Source organism: Columba livia, chromosome 8 (genome assembly GCF_036013475.1).
Source record: "Columba livia isolate bColLiv1 breed racing homer chromosome 8, bColLiv1.pat.W.v2, whole genome shotgun sequence".
In the NCBI taxonomy this organism is placed as follows: Eukaryota; Metazoa; Chordata; class Aves; order Columbiformes; family Columbidae; genus Columba; species Columba livia.
The window spans coordinates 30,657,428-30,672,405 of NC_088609.1; the positions used below are offsets into that span (position 1 = coordinate 30,657,428).

The 14,978-nt window shown below is 45.7% G+C and overlaps 1 protein-coding gene across 4 annotated transcripts in view; it reads right to left on the reverse strand.

Annotated features, from left to right (window-relative positions):
- COLGALT2 (collagen beta(1-O)galactosyltransferase 2) overlaps window positions 1–14,978 on the reverse strand; it is a 50,528-nt gene that overhangs the window by 17,571 nt on the left and 17,979 nt on the right. For 3 of the 4 annotated variants that reach the window (XM_065072762.1, XM_065072765.1, XM_065072763.1), the window contains exon 2: window positions 1,029–1,139. In XM_065072762.1, coding sequence (XP_064928834.1) covers window positions 1,029–1,139 — 111 coding nt within the window. Of the gene's footprint in view, window positions 1–1,028; window positions 1,140–2,624; window positions 2,718–14,978 lie in introns of those variants that run through there. The other variant, XM_065072764.1, reaches the window with a different exon arrangement.

Consider the following 14,978-nt stretch of genomic DNA (forward strand, 5'->3'; position numbering starts at 1 on the left):
AACAGCTCTTAAATCTACAGACACCCAACGCCCAACCCCAGGGGCCCAAGCACGTGAGTGAAGTTACGCACGTGCCTCTGTTCTCAGGATCAGGTCCAAAAGCAAACGCTTTGTTATAAAGATGGAAGGAAACGCCGGGACAGAGCCCTGTGTGGAATAATGAGTCAGGATTTTGAAACAGTGCCAGCACAAGCCAGTGAAGGAGCTAAGAATTTAAAAAACTTCTGACACAACTTTAAAAAGTCAAGTTTGATAGGATTAAGAAAACTCAATATCAATGAAAGGATTTAAAAAGTCAATATTACAAGCATTCCCTGTGGGTTTGTACAAGTGCCTCACCACTGCACTGAGGACCGTGGAAGTAAAAACAAGCCTAAAGAAAAGGGAAAACAATGTACTTTTCCCTGATGGAAGAAATAGAAAACAGAACAAAAAAAGGAACAGCTTATCTTAAAAAAAAAAAAAAAAAAGAGCAATACAAATCAAACACACACAGTTCTTTCTCCTTGAAATTCTGCATATAAATAGGTGTTGCTTTTCGTTCCTCAGAAGAGGATTCTCTTTAAACCTACCATTGTATTTCAAAGCAATGATCCTGCAAGTCATGCAAAGGTATAATATACTGAATTAAATCTAGTTCTCTGGCTCAGAACCTACTGAGTGTTTGATGTCTCGGACAGAACTTTCATAGACACTATGGGAATGGGCTACGATTTCTTTGCCTCCTTGAAAATAAAGAATGACAGTTTTTATTCCCTGTAGTTTTTGATGTGATTTGTTTACCAGGCACAGAGAGCAGCTGCAGACGCTAAATAACTGAACGGAAAATATTTGCTGAAGTTCTGCATGAGTTGCTTCACTGAAGTCAGAGACCTTTTTATGGGCTCCATAAGAACACAATTTAAATGGGACAGACCCCCACCCCCACCCCCAATCTACATTTTAAGTACACCTCCTTGTTTGAGAACAGAAAATCTAGAAAACTGGGGATATACACCAAACAGTCAGCCCCTCATTGCAGCACTCACTGGGGCTCTTCCATCGGTCTCCACTCCACATCGTGGTAGAGGTTCTGCACGTTCTTCAGCCACTCTCTAAGGATTGCTGTGGTGTTGTCAACATTGTGGTCAGTGGCCACCCTGGAAAAATGAGAGCACAAAGAGCCCCATTAACACACGGTTAGGTCCTTCGCTTTTTCCCAGCCGGTAATTGAGTCAAACAGAGGGAGGAGCTATTTATTACAGGCACATCCAGCCCCTGGAAGAACTCGGGGCAGCTCCTCTAGGTGCAAGTCCTTGTTTAAGCACAGAGCAAAGCCCAGATTCCCCACAAAGCCAGAACGCGGGCATCCTTGCACACCCCTCCCCTCTGCTCATCTCCTCCTGCCTCACTGGGACCACAGCAGCTTTAGCATCAAGCAGGTACAGGACTGAATTCTGTTCTTAATGACCACACGGTGAATCCTCCTTGCCCACTGTCACCATCCCTGGGAGGGTTTAAAAGACGCGTAGATGAGGCTCTCAGGGACGTGGGTTAGAGGTGGACTTGGCACTGTGAGGTCAACGGTTGGACTTGATGATCTTAAACATCTTCTCCAACCAAAATGGTTCTATGATTCTAGCCGCGTCCCTTTAAATGTCCAGTTCACCCACTGGAAAAGACACGACAGGCCACCACAACATGAATGGCCAGGGTAAGTTATTGTAGCCGTGAAGATCCTATCTCTAGAGGCACCAGGATTTTGTTCTGCTTGCTGTATTGTCCCCATACTCTGTGTTTAAGCTGAAAAGGCTGGGGCTCACAGACAGCTACTGTTTCCTCACATGGAGGTTCTAAGTTTGTAAAAACACACAGAGGAGCTTTGTGCAGATGCTGTGCTCTCTTAAAATGCTGCAATAGCGCTCAGTCTCTAACAACGGGGTGGAAGGAACCCGTCTGCTTCTTCCCCCACCCTCCCCAAAAGCAGCATCTGAAGAATGTTGTTTTTTTTTTCTCCTTGGGGTTGAGCTGTGTAGCTGCACAAACTGGAACAGGATGCACAGATCCACGTTTCTGATGGGAATCATGTGGAAACGCTCCCAAAGGAGCCACGAGCTCATCGCACAGCCCGGCTCCTCATTCCTCATTCCTCATTCCACGAAGCCTGCGCTTCGTGGGACCACGACTTTGTGAATCCGACACATGGCCATGGTAGATCCCACAGAAAATTCCCTCCAGCCAAAGGGCTGCTCATTTTTCCCTAGGCAAACGGCAGCACAGCCCCATGGCAGGACACAACCTGTGCAGCCACAGCTCCACTGAGAATTTACAATCCCTTTAAACTCCTCTGTGAGTAGAAATACTCCCAAAAGGTCTCGTGGAGAGACAGCAAAGAGAGTGTGGAACACATCCCCAAGGGGAGGGTGCTGGAAGGCTCAGCTAAGGCCCCATCAGCTGCTCTAAATTGCCTCTCTCGTCCTCCAGCTCCAGAGACCCAAAGGGATCTCCCACAGCATCCTCCATCCTACTTGAAGCCATAGACACCTGCAGCTGGGAGGGAAGAAAGGAAGGAGGGGAGACACTTCAGGGAGAAAGGGGGCACAGCCCAAACCCTAGAGCTACTCCAAACTATTTCAGGAAAATACCTCCACTGCAAGTCATCGTGTGATCCTCCAGACAAGAATCAGACCATGAACCCTTTCTAGTTCGTGCAATGAGAAGACATCAGTCTCAGGGGTTTAGCCTGGTTTAATTTAAAAAATAAAAAGGAATCAAGAATTCTGAAGAATGCAATAATTTAAGGACAGGAAGCTTATTTGTTGAGTATTTATTCCTGTCTATCAAAACAATAAATAATGAAAGTTCAGCAAGTGAATGAAGGCTGGTTTCTTTGCTATTAGCTGCTCTCCTACGCCAGAGCAGGCTGGGTTTAGTCATAACTTCAGGGTTTGCTTTTGACCAAGACCCTGGGTTGGACGGCACTGCAAATCTAGCTTTGCGAGGATGTTTAACTGGACTAAAACAGTCATAGTGTTAACTTGGTAGAACAGACTAAGTCTGACTTGCTCCATGTATTTCACAGATCGCAGATTCCACTCCAGCCCCTGTTCTAACACACTTGCTTGGGCTTCCTGCTGCCTTTGTGCGTTCCACTGCTCTTGTTCTGCTTTCCTCCCACACACCAGCTGCACAGTCAACAGCTCCAAAATTCCTAAAATACCAGAGAACCGTGAAAATGGGTTTGTTGTTCATTGTCATTGCTGGAGCTGCAGTGGCACCATGAAGCTCCTGCCACACAGTAGGACCACACTGCAAGTAAGTGTAATGCAAACCAAGCAAAGATGATGGTGGCCTTCCTGAAGAATGTCAGAGTCCATCTTACACCACAGAATCACAGTTTGGGTTGGAAGGACCTTCCCAGCTCCCCCAGTTCCCCCCTGCCATGAGCAGGGACATCTTCACCAGCTCAGGTTGCTCAGAGCCCCGTCCAGCCTGGCCTGGGATGTCTCCAGGGATGGTTCATCCACCACCTCTCTGGCTGGTGTTTTACCACCTCTTTGCCAGGCCTGGGCTAGTCTTAAAGATCTTACAAACCCTCAAAGTGAGCCTACAAATCCTAGAGTCTGGTGTACATGCCCGCCTCCCTCATCAAGCCCCATCCCAGACCTTCTATCCTTGTGTAAGATCAGTGGGGACAACCAGACCCCCCACACCTGGGCTTCTCCATCCTGCTCCTGGTAGGGCAGCATGCTCTTGACACAATCCACCCCAGAAGACCCCAACAGCTGACAACCCCCAGACAGACGTGAGACACAGGAATCTCTACATCTTGAAGGAATCTCTACATCTACCCACAAGGAAACTGCCAGAAGAAAAATGGCATTTTACTGCCCAGGCTGTAATGGTGGTGTTATTTAGAAGGTAAATTCACAGCCCAGTAGACCTTTAACAAGGACATTGATGAGACAAAACTCTGGCACAAATAAATAACTCAAGTCTCCAGGACTATCCACCCAGCAGCATTTCTAAGCCCAAGAGTTCTCAAGGGCAGTAAAATTTGTCACACCCTGGACGAAACATGCCCTATGACTAGCAAATTGGCAGACCTTTGTTTTTCCAGCTTTAGGCCTCAAAAACAACACAATTTAAAAACAAACCCAATAAACGACTCAAGCTATTCTGAAAAGTAATTATTACTATTTGTCTCTGAACAATTCACATTCAAGATCAAACAAAACTCGCACTTACTCCTATTTTAATATCTGAACCAGTCCACCTATCCCCCCGGAAAAAAAAATAGCAGCTATGGTGTACCACTGTCCAGAAAAACAGACACTTCTTTTTTCCTTCCCTTTTTTTAAATAACAACCCCCGCCCAAGAAAAAACAGGCAAATAAAAATACGAGCAGGACTTCCCACTGGCAGCAAGAGCTCCTCAAGCCATAAGAGGAACACCAGGACATTCCCCATCATACACACTTCTGTAATAGTTTGTAGGACATCAAGAAGCTGAGTAGACAGTTAGAACTCCATTGTTCTAACTCAGATGGACCAGTTGGATTCTAAATCCATTTTGGAGACTCTTAAGGCCATTTCTGCTGCAGATGTCACCACCATCATTGGTGGTCTGTTGCCCATGGCGCACATCTCCTCGTTTCTGGAAAACTGAGCATCCTTTCCCTGGGCGAGGACAGTCAGGAAGGGTTGAGATGCAGGGATGGAGCAGCCAACACTTGTGCCGGGGCTGGTACAGTGAGACGAGGCCACGGGATGAGACTGTAGGTGTGATAAACCAAGGGTAAGAAAGCACCACGTGGAGGACGCTGTTGGCAGTGTCCCGTGCTGACTCCCCTTGGGAAAGGCTCCTGGTAGGTGAGGTAAATCACATTTGCTGAGTGGATTAGTTAGTCCCCAGCCTACATCCCTGTGAAGGGTTCTTCCCTCCTTCCCAGGTGCAGGACCTGATGAAGTTCAGGAGATTCCCTGCAGGCACCTCTCAAGCCAAAGCCAACACACTCTGCCTGCAACTAGTAATCGGGGGAGACGACTTAAACAGCGGGATTCCCTCAAAAGAGACCAGTTACATCCACAACCTTTGCACTAAAAGGGATGCAACTTCATGTTCAAGAGCTGATTAACAAAGGCTAAAATTTAAAGAAAAAAGGTCTCCTGCAAGATTTGCAACCTACAGCCTGTGCGCCACAACCAGTTAAGATTGGTGGAGTGACAAGGAAAAAACAACAAAAAAATATATATTAAATTCCTGCCACTCTTTTCTGAAGATAAAGCTTAATAAATTAAACTGGAACAGCCCTCCAGATGGATACACCTATTCCAGTAACATGGCAACTTTTTTCCACTCAGATTTAAACCTATTTCCAATAAACAGAAGTTAAATTTTAGAAAAGCTTGAGCAAGAATGTTCATATAGGGGCTTATGTCAGTGTAACTATGACCACTTCAATATTTACTTTGGCTTTAAGCAGTAGTCTTACCATGGACACAAGCCCCCATTGTCCATGTTATGTAAAGTAGCCCCCTCCCAAAAAAACACAAGTATCGCTAATAGCGGAAAAGTAAGCGCAACATTAAGCTCCTACTGTTTTAATTAAGTAACATGTGAGTAGTAGCACAGGAGGAAAATGGCTCCTTTTACAGACTGCTCATATATTTAGCCTGATAATGTCTGTTCAAACTATGTTTGCAAGAGGGAGTTAATTTAGGTTTCGATGGTTCTCCTCCTGTTTTCCTCCACACCCTCAAGAACAAAAATCACCCTTTTTTACTCCTCCACATCCCAGCCTGCTCTCCCAAGCTATTTACAGTTTATTTACCTCAGGCACTGGGTCAGAGGAAAAAAAATCACCTTCACCATCTGTATAGGAAAAGTACTACAGGACAAAACCAACCCTGTGAGCCTCTGGTTCGTCAGAGTCTGGGTCACCTCGTAACACAAGTTGCGGGAAACTCTATGGCCAGGGGCCTGCAGTGATTTTGCTACTGAATTTAACATTTCTCAATTCTTCCCTTTGGCAAACAGGCAGGGAGAAAGGGCTTTGAAGAGAGGTAAGTACTTCACATTCAAGAAGTGTGTCCTGCAAAGCAGAGCCAGAACTGGAGGCAGTTTCTATGATTCTATGGAAAACTAAAACTCCTTAGAGGATCCTTTCCCATCCTGATGATGTTTCAAAGACTGTAAAGGCTTGAGGAGGGCGTTGGGTTCTGCCCCCATCCCAGTGTAACGTAACACAGCAAAAAAATGTACATGGAAAATGGATCAGCACTGTTTGAGTCATCTGCTCCCAAATCCTTGATTGCTACGAGCGCCAAATTCAGCCCCCCAGGTTCAAGCAGCCCCTTCCCATTGCCCCGCCAAGCATGTACCATGGATGATGATGGTCAGGGTGCTGCTGATGGCTGGGGCTGCGTTGAGAACGGCTCCCAGGAGGAGGACATCCATGGCTTTCCAGGGCTCCTGAATGCTGCAGGACTGAGCTGGGCATGTAACCAAGTCCCAGGAAAAGCCACAGATATCCAGTTTAGCCATCCCTCTCGCTTTTTCTCCGCTTGCAGCCAGAGATTCAGTTTACCCACCAGGCTTCCTATGGGATGTAGTCCAATATTGAGTTCCACTGAAACAAGAGCCATAAGTTGGCCACGTGCCCTAAATCTGCAGAGCCTCGTCCAAAGTGAAGCCCAAAGTCAATGGAAAGCCTGTTAGCAGATCACTCCTAACAACCGTAGCACAGAAACTGGTGATAAAAGCACCAGTAGCTCCCCTTGGCCATCCTCCACAAAGCAGAGTGACAATAAAGCATTCAGAGAGAGTCTATGTCTCAAAAGAAATGGCGATGGAGGAAGCATATCTCTGCACGCCAGAGATGCCCAAATACTCAGGTTGGACCTTAAACCCCTCCGTGCCCTCACATGTTTGAAGTAGCAAGACAGAACAGGAAGGAGATCACCTGCAGATCCCAATCTTTTCTCTTTTATTAGAAATAATACAGACTCACAGGCTATGGCAGCTCAGGCCCAGCTCTCTTACTGTTGGTTAAAGTTTGGCAAGGCCAATTGACCTGCCACCTTCCAGCCCACTAAAAAAGGCTGAATTCTACAATTATTTCTAAAGAAGCTTCCTCACACATGCATAAACCCTCATGGGGAATCTGGCTTGTCTGGGATCTCCAGAGAAGTCTAGGAGACGAAAAGGTGCTGTCACTGTCACCAAATGGCTTGGTCTTTGAGTCAGAGCTGTGTCCCCCACTCTTGCTATCAGGGCTACAGCCAAAGCTGGTCCCACCCAATGCTTCCAGAGAGCTCAGCCCTCTAAAGCAGGACTCAGCATGTTTGTGAGAGACTAGAGAAGACAGTAAGGTACTTCTGGCTTTATAAGGGTCGCTAGCGTGCTCAGAATCATTTAGATGCTGCAGCAAAAGCCCACTGCAGCTTTCAGTCACTTTGGGCAGCTCCAAAGCTGCCTGGTCCGAGCAGAGAACCGAGCTCAGTGTCACACAGACTGATGACTGTGCTTATTCAGGAGGTGAATTCGGCCCTGCCAACAATGACAAAAAGAAAATGAAAATCCAGCACTGGAGTCCTAATATGAGCCGCATACACATTTAGATTTAGATTTCCCAAAACAAGCATTAAATTAAGTAACAGATGAGTAATTTCTCCCTTTGTGTTTGGATGCTGCCAGACTTAGAAGACTAACTCAAAACATAAAAACCACCAAACTGGCAGTTTCCACTGTGAACCAGCGATGAATTAGCTTGACTAGGAAACAGTGCAGCTGGGAGAGCCTAGAAGAGAAGGTATGGATCCTAAAGGAAAAAAAAAAAAAATAAAAGAAAAATTCAAAACACGATGGAGGCAAAACACTTTTAAAATCCAGTGAGAGGGAGTCTGCCAAGGCAGCGGAGAGCTACCAAAAAAGCAGTCGTACTATTACAATGGCTTAAAACAAAGCTTTTGTAGGTCTGGCTCCATCACCTTCCTGCCAAGAAACAAAACACACTATTCACCCCATGGCTTGATGCACAAGTGAAGAGCTGTTCAGCACCCAGCTGGGCAGTATACGCAGGATTTCCCAAACTGGTGTTTTATTCCAGCTACGAAAACGTCCTTCTTTACCACACAATAACAACTGGCATTGCTACTATTCATGACTTACATTCTCCAGCTCAGAACCTTTCCCAAAATTCTGCAAACCAAGCAGGGTTCATTATATTTTTTCAAGCACTCCTGCAGCAACGGGCAGGTATGACGCTCTTGTTCACCCAGCACCGACTGAGGAGGCTCAATTAACAATTTTCTTTTAATTAGAAACACTCTGTTGCTTTGTAGATATTTTTGTGGGTGCCTGGAGTGCCCATCGTACCTTGCATGCATTAATCTGGGATTTGACACCTCAAATCCTGCAGATATCAACAGATCAGGGGATAACAAAGCTGGTGAGGGGCTGGAGCACAAGTGTGATGGGAGCAGCTGAGGGATCTGGGGGTTCAGCTGGAGAACAGGAGCTGAGGGGAGACCTTCTGATCTCTGAACTGCCTGAAAGGAAAAATTTCTTCACTAAAAGGGCTGTCAAGCATTGGAACAGGCTGCCCAGGGCAGTGGTGGAGTCACCATCCCCGGAGGGGTTTAGAACACACGTAGATGTGGTGCTTAGGGACGTGGTTCAGTGGTGGACTCAGCAGTGTTGGGTTAACAGTTGGATTCAATTATATTAAAGCTCTTTTCCAACCTATATGATTCTATAAGGCATCACGAGATGTCACTGAGCTATCTCACAACAACGCTGTTCAGCGCCTGTGAGCAGATTTAAACCTTCCTTGCCACCACTTATTTTATCACAATTATACTCACACAATTAATAAGGCCTGATCCTTCAGGCCTGAGTTCAAATATAGTTTAAGCATTTAATCAACTTGCTAAAAATCTGAACGTATGCGCAAGACTTTTTGGCTTCATGGGGACTTGGCATTTGTTCTAGGGTTTTCCATAATTAAGGACAGACTTTTGGAAGTACCTTCTTTTATTTTTTAATTATTTTAACTTGGTCCCCCAGATGTCAGCTCCTGTGGAGAGATGGTCTGAGCCCCGAGCAGTGGCAGGAGTTGTGTGGGAGCGTGGAACCAGTAACAAGAGCAGCAACACTCCCGCCTGGGCAGCTGGACAAGAACAGGACCTCACAGCCCAGGAATGCAACAAGTATGTCTCTTCTCCCACTTTTTCCCTATGCCCTTCAGCAGCTTGTGGATAATGCATTTTGCTGGCAGCAGCAGTGATTTTAAAGCCTTCAATGATCTTCCAAAGCCAAGGGAATGATTCACAGATGTACATTATTGCGTACATACGCTGGAACACACCAGGATCTTGGCTCTTTCCATGCAACCTCAAGCCAGACACAGGGAAGACATTTTTTTTACACTGAGTGTGGTGAGAGCCTGTCCCAGGTTGGCCAAAGAGGTGGTAGATGAACCATCCCTGGAGACATCCCAGGCCAGGCTGGACGGGGCTCTGAGCAACCTGAGCTGCTGAAGATGTCCCTGCTCATGGCAGGGGGGAACTGGGGGAGCTGGGAAGGCCCCTTCCAACCCAAACTGTTTTGTGATTCTATGACACAAGGGAAACAACATCTCCACAGAAAATCCATCAGGCTGGGGCTGTTTATGGTTCCCTCACGCCCATAGTTAAATATCCCCACGTAACAGCTTCTCTGGGGAATTGTCTTGCAGTGCAGCAGAGGTTCTGGCTGCTCCAACCCCAAGTCCTCTCTTCATCTTGCTTTAGTTCTCCCCACAGTCACCCTGATGCAGACAAAGCTTTAGAAGCAATAAAAAAGAAAACAAAACCAAAAAAACCATCTGCATCTGGCCTTGTAAATATTTCCAAGCAGACTTGGCTTCCAGGGAACAATTCCCATAAGGAAAGCCCAGGAAATCTCATACGCACAGGAACAGGGCTGTGATGAGCCTCTGAAATCAATCTGCTCAAACGAAGAATTAACTACAACAGCGCTGTAATTTCTGAGGGGATAGTTTGTTCCCAGCAATGCTAATTGAGACACCAGCTAATGCAGCTGTTCAAGATTAATGAAAGTGAGTAAGCCACTGGGAAGGAACACTGGTGTTCAGAAATATTCTTGGCTCTGGTCACACAAAATGGATACGTTTTTCAAAGAGCAGAATCTGCTCAAATTTAGGTGCCCAGCACCACTGATTTTTCAATGGGCACATTGAAGATGGACCCATACCGAATTACCAAGGGTCCCCCAGAATAGAAACATCTGCAAAGCTCTCCATCTCCGTACCAAGCGGGCAGAAGAATGAGCACAAGGCTCCCACTAGACACCAATATTGGAGTGAAAGGCAGACCCAGTTTATTGCACTCAGTGGCTTACATTTTTAATTTAGTGGTGTGTTTTGTTTTTTAATGTTTTTTCTCCCCAAAAAAGTTAGAACCATGCCCTGCAAGTATCGGTAAGCACACAGCACTTGCCTCCCAGCCAAGCTTTCATCCACAGGTAGATCTCACATTTCTTACAGTTCTACATACACAATACTGAGATTTTCAGAATGAAAAAGTAGGTTTTGTGATAAGGAAAGAAAACCTAATACCTCTCTACATCTTCCTTTACCCTCCCTTGACCCTCACCTCCTTTCCGAGCTTAAAGGTCCAAAGCTTGTCGTTATTACTGCAGCCCAACATCTGTTTTGCTGACAGTTCTGGTATGGATGGACAGACTTATTTTCCTTCAAAGCAGGCAAAGAATAATGGAATATTTATTTCACTATTATTTATCTCAGGATTACACCACCCTGCGGAGAACAGGCTTAACTGAACACAGCCAGGTTATGGGGTTGAGACAGGTATGCTCCATTCTTCCAAAGAGTTACACAATGTACCTTTCCAGACAAGACATTTTGACAAACTCTTGACTTATTACTTCCTTTCCATTATGGATTTTCATTCTAATCATATCCTACAAGACTTAAAGCATGTTTAACACACATACAGTGCTTTTGATAGTTATCCAAAGACTGTTCAATTAAATGGCTACATATAAAAGCAACTGTTGTCACTTGTCCTTTGCAGGCTGACAAAAACAATGTAAGAAAATAGTAAACACAAGCAGAATATTTTAAATAACTTTACTAATTAGGAGGAGTTTGACCAGCAACTAAAAAAAAAAAAAAAAAAACACACACCAAGCTAATTGTGGAGCAAAGGAAAATTCAAGTTTTTAACCAGCTGAGAATCTGTGATCTGGAAATGACCGGGATGTTTTGTGTGAAACTTGAGTGAGTTTTACACAATAACAGACCCTTTCATGTGAGAACTTCGCTGATATGCAACAATAAGGATATTCTTCCCAAAGGTTTTCAGACAGTTTTTCTTTGAGGCCACAGAAAATATAAAATAAGAACACAACTATTTGCATCTCAATCCAGAAAAAGACAGAGGAAGAAGACAATGAGAACTAGGAACAGTGGGTTTTTTGAGGCTAAAAATGTAGCATTTGGAGATGGGGTCTGCTTCATAGTAGGGAAGAAATGCAAGAGAAATGTAAGAACAGGCCAGAAACAAACCCAGTGGCACAGGATGCTTGGCTATCCAGGAAGATTTTTGCCTCTGGAAAGAGAAAAATAGATACATTTAGAACAGCAGGAGATGCTCAAAGCTAAATAGTCACTGAAAATCAACGGTATTGTGTATTTTCACATCAGTAGGAGATTCTGGAACTTCCAATCTCTATGCACAGCCTGATGCAAGCATCACTGAAATACACACATTTCTTTGACCCGCAGTGACCTCCACATTACGGCTCCCCAGCTTCCTGATGTTCGAGGAAAGCTATTTACTCTGTCCAGTCATTTACAATTTTCATTTATTTCCAAAAGCGTAAGATTTCCCTTCAAGCAGCTATGCAGGTGGACCATAAGTAATAAAGACAGGTCACTGTCACAGATCAGTAAGTCCCCTGGGCTGCATTTCTTTTCAAATCAGATTTTCTCCTATTGAAAGCAGAGGTATAAACTGTGTAACCAGACCTCTGGGACACGAAATGGGACAAAGCTGAGTTGTGCCGCACTCTCAGCATCCTGCAGAATTTCTGCAAGTGATGTGCAGGCTTCCAAAGTGAAGCGGATCAGGAATTCCTTCACTGTTGCTGCAGGCTGAACAGGGCTGTCAATCGGAGAATGGCACCAACCACTCCAGATTCGGTCTCCAACAAGTTGTTACCTGTCTACATACTCAGGTGCACAGAGACAAAGAAAACAGTGAAATATTTCATGCAGCGACTTCTGAAAACTGTGGCACAAATGCTAGGAGATATCTTCCAGTTCAGCAGGTCTGGAAGACGTTGAGAATTCAGGTACACACACACTGAGCAACATCTTGCAATATTCTACCTGTGCAGGCTTTTAGACAGCAGTTGTGTTACGGTGCTTGGTACTAAACCTGCACAGATTAATGGAGAACCTCAAGCTTTTCTGCAGCCCACCTCCTAAGAAGGTACCTTTCGATCAAGACCCATACAGAGTCAGAAAAACTTCAGACATACATATGCCCTGTGTGTACACAAATCCATTCCACCAGCAGCAACAATACGGTTTTGCCCACAAAGGCTTGGAAAAGCAGGGTTACAGGCAGGAGGAAAGTCTGGACTCAGCCACCATCCCAAATTTGATGGCCCAGTGGCAATACCACAACCACGAGAAAGTATCCATCAGCTTCCAGAAGGCTGGATGATGAGCGCAGCACAAGGCACCTATATTTCTGTTGCGGCATCCTAGGGAAGCATCTAATCACAAATAACACCGAGACAAAGTCAAGGATGCTCAGCATTTGGCTGAAGAACTCTTGGCCCTCTGCATAGCCTGCTCTCCACCAGAGGAGGGCCAGCGCCAGCTGCTCTCTCTGCTGGCACTGGGCACACTGGTGTTCACTTACTCCTTCCCTGCGGCTCACTCCCAGCACAGCTCCGGAGAGAAATCGGTTTAGCCGAGCCGACACTACAAATAAATCCCCTGGCCAACTTTGCACTCAGAAATATGACTCTGCACTTCTCCTTCATGAAAGGACTCCCTGTCTGGGCATGGCGAGGGCTGAGTAGGAGCGTGGACCAGATGAATACATCATTAGAGACGTATGGAGAAACCCCATTGCTGTCGGATGCAGAGCTCTCTCTTTGCTGTGCTTGCAGAGAGTTTGGCCAAGTGTAAAGGTTTAGGCGCAGAGACAGAGCTCCAGGCTTGCCTTGCATAGGCAAAAGCAGTTTCAACAATTTAATTTAAGTTTTTTGCCACTGCTTATACATGTGATACTCTTTCCATTCTGATGAGTTGCAATGCTACCTCTCCAGGAGTAGATAACACAGAATACAGAGACAAATCTCAATGCAGTCAGGAAGGGTAATTCCTTCCCAATTACTGGAGCAGATCAATCTCAGGTACGTTGGTGTGTTGTACCACGTATCAGACTCACAGAAACAAAGTTGGCAAGACTTTTTCCAAGGAATGCAACTTTGAGATGGCTCGAGAACAGCAGTTTTCAAACTGTGATCAGCAGACATCTGTGAATTATTTCTGGTGTGTTTGTGAAAGGTAACTTAAAAAAGCCCAGCACACATAAGTCCAAGTTCGCTATGCAGGCGTGTGCATTCCCACAGGAAAAGCGTGTTGGGTTTACGCTCGGCCGACAGAATACCATTCCCCTTTCACTTCTGCTAGAAGGATCAGTACTAATCCCCCCATCAGAGTCAGTGCCCCCATCTCAACCTTCACCCCGTGATCCTCAGCACAATAAACCACCTGTGCACCTAGAACCTCATATAACTTCTGACACTAACAATAACTTGAGTTTATTCTTACAGTGCAAGATAACAGGATCAAGGCTGGTGAGGGCACAGAATCAACACTCCTGCCTTCCAGGGAGGGCTGTGAATTACTGGGCGCTTCCAGGCAAACGTAAAGACCATAAAGCTGCAAGTGCTTATAACATTTAGTACAGACAGAAAGGAGTAGAAACAGAAGTAAAATTTCTTGGCTGCTGCTTCTACAGGCCCCGTACGGGCAAGCGAGCATCCTTTGGGATGTAAAGTGTTACCAGAGAATCTGCTTTTAAAATAAGGCCAGGAGGTACAGCAAGTAAAAGTCAACCAGGGACCTGTAACAAACTCCTCACAAGGAGGAGAGCTGCCATGCTTCTTGCGTTGTGCTTCATAAAGAACCCAGGCACTGGCCCAGAAAGCTCATCTATGTAGTGTCCCCACCATGGACCACCGCAGGCAAATCCATACAGAAGCTGGTCTTCCTCAGACCACAAAGCCCCTTAGACCCATCGGAAGGAGCAACCAACTCCAACATTTCTGGAAGAACAGCCTTTAAGGAGGATCAGTCTTGAGTCTGCAGGTGAGGGAAGTGTTATCCTTGCTTCTACAGCCAAGAGACATGTCAAAGTCTTTGTCTAGAGCACCCCAAGCCAGCTGTGCACCAAGAGCACCAACAAGAATGGACTGGGAGAAGCCAAAAGTCATGGCCTAAGGGCTCACAGCTCCAGATGAATACTGGGAACAGCACAGCTCCACAGCCAGAAGAGCTTCAGATGTCATCTCACCGGCAAGTCACATCGTAGCTGATGTGTGATTTGCATTATTCACCCCAATGTATAGAAGCATCCCACATCACCATGTGCTGAGGCACATTCTTGGCCACTCAGGTGCACAGCTGGTGGGAAATGTCACAGTCCTCCAGAAGTCACAGGGCTAACACCTCTCACCAAAGAGTTGCTGGCTTTTTACAACAGGTCTCGATCCGGCCCACAGTATCAAAAACGAGTGAAGAAACTTCAAAACACAATAGTAGAAATTAGCTGTGTAGCAGATGCCCCTGGGAGGTACAAAATCCACCCAACACCATCTCCAGGTTCTTCCAAAGGTATCTAAGGTGTTTCCAACAGCTGCTGCTGACATCTTCATTGCACTGTTAGGC